This window comes from Athene cunicularia, assembly GCF_003259725.1.
Source record: "Athene cunicularia isolate RWA chromosome Z unlocalized genomic scaffold, athCun1 chrZ_part3, whole genome shotgun sequence".
NCBI classification, from domain to species: domain Eukaryota; kingdom Metazoa; phylum Chordata; class Aves; order Strigiformes; family Strigidae; genus Athene; species Athene cunicularia.
This window is the reverse complement of record NW_020799144.1, coordinates 7,004,329-7,010,307: the sequence shown is the minus strand read 5'-3', so window position 1 is coordinate 7,010,307 and position 5,979 is coordinate 7,004,329. Positions and strand designations below refer to the sequence as shown.

The following is a 5,979-nucleotide window of genomic DNA, read 5'->3' as shown; positions in this document are numbered from 1 at the left end:
CCCCAACATTACTTCAGTACTATCAGCATTTAGTTCTATGCTTTAGTAGTTCAGCTTTTGGATGTTTTATTTTGGAAAATACTGATAGTTTTTGCTATTACTCACATGCTACAGTTTACTAAAATAGGAGTAAGTAATCTGGTAAAAATTCATGTGCTTTTCTTTTCTAAAATGTAAACTTCTGAAGTAATATTTATATAGCTAGCATAGTGTGGTAACAATGGTGACAATCATGAAAAGAGTAAGAGTTACATTAAAAAACTTTTAAGAACATTAGCAAAAGATAGTGAAGTACGGATACACAAGAAAAAACAGATAAATATTGGGCATTGTTTTAGCCACACAAAAGTTAGGAGAGGCTTTTCTTGTGAAAGAAAGGCAGTTGATATTCACGTCATGTTTGAAAGCAACTCTCCGATGACCTTCCCTGTAAGAGGAAGAAAAGGTTTATTAAATGTTGTCTTCCTAAACTGATACATTTCTCTTACAAATTATAACACAAAAGCTTGTTTGCAATGAGTAAAACCGAATAACCACGTTCCTTTGTTGGATGTTGACATATTATAAAATTTTGTAATTGTGTTGGTTTAGGCCCTGCTGGGACCCGAGACCACTTTGCCATTGTCCCTCCCCCACTCTTGGACACAAGTAGGGCATAAACCCCGGGTTAAAATAAGAATTTAATACAAGAGCGTAATAAGCAATCTGAACAACAGTAGTAATGATAACAATAAACAGTAATAACAGTAAGCAAGACAAAAGATATGCAGAGAAATACCGCAATGGATACAGACAGCCCCGTGCTCCCCACGACCAAAGCCACAAAGGAAAAAAGTTCCCTCACTGCTGCAGGACTGAATAACCCGCCTGGAGATCCCTTCCCCCTCTCTGCTGGGGAAACTTAACCCTATCCTAGCTGAACCAGGACAGTAATTGGCTTTGAAACTTTGCTCTCATTTTTTATGATCCCAAGATAACATAATAATAATGAACTAGATAATTGATCTATCAGCAAAAGATGACTAGTGACGTCTTGGGCTGAGCTATGTACTTCTAAACGTATCAAAAATTAACCATCAAACTCTTTTGAGAAAGTATTTTGTATCCTGTCTGGATGACGCAATCAAACTTGAATCCTAGAAAAACATACACACGCAGAGACACTAAGAAAACATAGAAAGGCTGCTTCAATAACAGAAGAATACAGGCAACAGTCTATCAGTTTTATCTTATTTGCAGGAACAATTAAGAGTAGCACCTAAATTAAGAAAATCTTCTGCCTGTGCTTCCTCCCCCCTGCCAAGTTTTTTCCAGAAAAGCATCTCATGCTCAGTTCTCTCTTAAGGTTCAATCCTATTTTGTCAAACCTACATAGCAACAATCAAAACCACAGTACTGATGAGGCACAAGCACAGCTGCAATCTCCAGAACCCTGACAGTGGGAAGGGGAAGATTGCACAAGTACTCTATATTTTAAATTCTGCCCTGAAAGCAAACATTCGTTTTCAATTTGATAGCACTCTCACAGAAAGAACAGAATTCCATGGTTCTTCCTCTGCAGTTTTTTCAGCTCATTAGCTGTTTTTATTTTTTCTTTTAAAGTAAGCCCTTCTCAATATCCTAATTCCACATTCATCATGCAGAAGAAATAAGATTTTCCAACAAAAGTTATTGTGTGATCCTGCCCAAGACTGCTAGCACACACGGCCTTTCTTCCTCCTGCTGCAATCACGGATACTTCTGTGATAGATGTGAGAGAGAAGAGTGGGAATCATGGAACTGGGTCCCAAAGACCTGCAGACACTGGATGGTCACCCCCCCACCCTGCAGGTGTTACGCAGGTACAAGCAAAGCAGAGAGCTAAGGCAGGCAGAGTTTAGGGAGTATCTCTTCCTTTACACCTGTGCTTAAAATAGGTTAAATAGGATGTGATTGCACATGGCCTCAGCTCCTCTCTGCTTCCACCGCTTCCGGTGCTGTACCAACAGTAACAACAGAAAGAGTCTAAGGGCAGACACAGCCAAGTAAACTGCAATATGACATTCAAAACAAAATGTATTTTAACAAGGTTCTTGCTTACACTGTGAGCTAGTCATCAAACACATGCAACTGCCACGGCTTTGTCTCACTTCTTCAGGCTGGGTACATGACTGGTTTTTATGTCTGGCTGTGTCAAACGCAACTGTGTGTCACATGACAGTCTTAATTTTCTTGGACACTGTTAACTACCCCTAGAGCTGCTCAAACACAAACCCCAACCAAGTAAGCAAAAAACCAACTCATAAATAAAACATTCATAGAAAGAGCTGTAGGAAAGAGACATGCTTCAATTGCCACACCTAAAAGAAAAGAAAACAAATTGTAGAGCCAGCAGGGAAGTGATGAACAGTTTGCTACCAAGAACTTGACATTCAAACAACTACCACCATGTGCCCTCGTCTCTCCTATGGCTTGAGTTTCCAATCAGAGTTGTTATCACAGAATCTGTGACTTTATTACCTGATTTCAGAGTAGAGCACAGGATCGGGGTTCTCGAAAGGGATTGCTCCCTGCAGGAACCCCAACAAGCAAGGCATCTTTGCAGGCATTTTGCATACAGTACTGCTGGAGTTCTGCAGCTGCCTGAGAGACCTGTGTAAAGGAAAAAAGAAAAACAAACTCAGAGAGGAAACATTCATTCACAAGCATCTATTAGGCATTTCCTCTTTAAGAACCATTATCAAACAGAGCTGGAGAGCAGCCAAGCCAGCTCTTGGATTCTAAGCCACCAAGTCAATCAGCACAGGCACACATTTACAAAGCTCCAGTGAAACACGCATCAAATGCTATGCCAGTGATGAGCCAGAGGACTGAATGTGGTGGAATTTGTCCTCATTAAAACACAGAGGGCCATGACCACAATATTTTCCAATCTACTGCACTGTTTTCAGGTTTGTATTTGAACTCTTATATCTTCAGATAATTTATAAACAGGATTTCCGTTTCCAAACTGTTAAGCAACACAGAGCATAACAAGGAATGAAAGCAAAAAGATGAGGATGAAAAGCTTTTTAAGTTCAAACTGCCATCTTCTCCTGGCAGTGAAGTGAGAGCTTCGAATCCACACTCCGGCCCCAGAAGAGGACAGTCCAGAGCTGCAGAACAAGCCCAGGAACCCAATGGCAAGATGCCCCCAGCACTGAACTACCCCTGCTCTCCCTGTGGATGGCAAGTCAGTCGTGTGCCTGTATTTTTGAAGGAAAATGCAGGGGAATTCCCATAACCACTGCAGTGAACTGTCAAAATCCATGCTTTCTGCTACATAAAAGAAAATACTGAGCATATTGGTAGGAATACAAATTCCCTCTGACATCACCTCTGCTTTCATTACAGCACTTGTGAAATTTTTCTTCCTGATTTTTCTTCCTACACAACTTCACAGTGTTGCCAGTGGAGATACGAGGTAACAGGCAGAAGGACCATGCACACTCCCCAGTCTGCTGATTGAAGGGGCCACCCAGGAGGCCTGGTGGCATTTTGGTTCTGGGCCATCCCATCTAACAGCATCGAGAAGCGCATGGGAAATCTGGACTAGCGTGCGCTTGCATTTGCTGTCGCTGTTTCCAATGCATTGTTTTCACTGCTGTCCTGTTCACTGCCTCTCAAGTCTCCTCTGGGACCCTCAGCCTGGTAACTGACCGAATTTACACAGCAAGCTGTCAGCATTTCAAGGAGTTGTTAAGAGAACGATTTTCCCACAGTCTCTCAGGTTCTCTCCCAGGTTCTACAGGGAGAAGCATCTGAAGCAAGGATCCCTGCTAGCCGGTGGGCTTTGTCACTCCTCCCTTTCTTGAGGAGAATCTCTTTCTGGAGGCTGCAAAGGTCTCCCATCCTGCTCCCCACCCCCGGACCCCTGCAGCATTAGCACCCTTGCCTCAACCACAGTGCTGACCCCTTGCTGGCACCTGACTGCACCACACCACTATCAGGCTGAGGTGCCACTTCCCAACACTGATCAGGCCAAGGCTGTGTGGAGTTTTTTCCTGGGAAAACGAGCAGAGAGTCGTTCAGGGCATGGCTTACCCTATGAGTGCAGCACAGTTAGCAGTTCCTCACTGCACCTCCATGCACTTTTCTACCAAACTCTGCAATGTGTACTGAGCTATGTACATCCTGGTGCTCCTGGAAAGATACAAACCTGATTTTGGGTGTCTGTATGAGAATCACCCATATTGGTAGCAGACTGTTCTAGGACAGATCTGCCCACTCTTAGCCCTACCTATGCCCCTATAACATTCTTCACTCCTTCAGTTCACACAGAAAGTACAAGGGTTTCTGCATTCCTGTATTTCATCACAGCACAAACACGCTCCCTGCAGCAGCCTCCTGCGTGCAAGATGTGTGTGGGTACTTCTTTCCTCCTTGGTTTCCTCTTTCTGAAAATACTGTTCCTGTTTGCTTTTTCAGCTGGCAGGGTAAACAAAATCACCACTGGAACTTTGCAGTATGTGATGTATTTTTGAAAATCCTTTAATATCCAGCTTCCATTTGAAAACACATTGTCTATTCAAAGTAGCCAAAACAATCTTTTGTCCTCAGTGTCTGCTAAAACTGATTCAAGTGCTTTCCACCAGCTGAATATAATCCTCACTGTTTTTACACTGCGTGTCAAGAAACCCAGATGACACTTTTTATAAGACACATTTTTAATCATTCATCATTTCACTTGTGAAAAAGGCATGAACAGGTTCCTAGAACTACAGACCTGGAATGAGACTGCTGTGCACTATGCTGCAAGAAATATAAGACTAAGGTCTCATGGAAGCCAAGCCTCCCTGGAGTACAAACCAGAACATAATAAATACATGGCCTTGAGAAGTCCAGCTCCAGAATACATTACTGACACAAAGTAACTCCCAATAAACTACAAACCCGATTTTTTATACACTCTCTGCCCCCCCAAAAAAGTGGGGAGGGAGTACATGCCTCAGGCTATTGCTGGTGGTATAAAGCAACAGAAATTCAGTCAATCATTTTCATTTTAGACAACATCCCTCTTGCCACAGGAGTCTACATTTCTACTCTGCATTCACAGCTTCCCACATGACACTGCAGTGACAAACCAGAGTCACTTTTAGTGAATCAAACGTTTGCCGATTCAGTATTTGCTAATAAAATTTAGTAGCATTAATAAATTGATCAGGATGATGTCCAAAAGCCACAGTGGTTTAAATCTGCATTGGGCATTTCAAATTATCATCAGGCCAGGCCAGGAATAGTGAGAAAAGGTTATTCTAAATTATTTTGAAGGAATTAGCCAAGTTCCTGCAGCTCAATATACTGACACTGTCCTCAGACCGCGTAAACTAGTGTTTCGCGACTGGTCAGAGAAAAATGTTGAACACGTGGAGGTGATGAGAGAAAAGGAAAAGTGCAGGATACAAATTGATTTGACCTTCATCACTTCACAGTCGACAACTGATTATGTGGAAGGCTGGAAAGAGCCGTTTTAGCAAAGCATTAGTGGACACCTCCCCGCCCGGCTGCTGGGACCCACAGACTGCCTCGGGCAGGCCTGCGTGGGTGAATTTGGGCTGCCAGAGGAAAAAAAAAAAATCCAACATAAAAAACCCAAACCCAAACCTTGGGAGCTGGCAGATGACAGACCGCCTCGCTAGATTGTCTTTGTCTTGCAACCCGCGAGCAGGGGGAGGCTCACTCAGGCGTCGGAGATGGCCGGCTGTCCCCACGCGTGTCCGGGCGCCCCCCACACCCTGCCGGCGGGGGAAGCCGTCTTAGCGGGACCGCTCCCACCACCACCCCGGCCTCTGCAGAATTAACGCGGCGCCGCTGCCTTATCTACCACAGCTGCCCCCACCCGGGAGCGGCGCCCGCGGGGCCGGCGCTCGGACCCCCCCGGGCACACGCACCCCTCGCCCCCTTCCTCCCGGCTCGCTCCCAGGCCGGGCGGCGCTGACAAACGAGGAAGAAATGGCAGGA

At 44.4% G+C, this 5,979-nt stretch overlaps 1 protein-coding gene across 1 annotated transcript; it reads right to left on the bottom strand.

Annotated features, from left to right (window-relative positions):
* Positions 1-6: 6 nt before the first annotated feature.
* On the bottom strand, positions 7-4,210 carry GNG10 (G protein subunit gamma 10). Its single transcript, XM_026866493.1, has 3 exons — positions 4,178-4,210; positions 2,500-2,631; positions 7-427 (listed from the first exon to the last, which is right to left on the bottom strand). Exons 1-2 carry the CDS (start codon positions 4,208-4,210, stop codon positions 2,506-2,508), a joined length of 159 nt encoding a protein of 52 aa, XP_026722294.1. The 3' UTR covers positions 7-427; positions 2,500-2,505.
* Between the last annotated feature and the right edge of the window lie 1,769 nt (positions 4,211-5,979).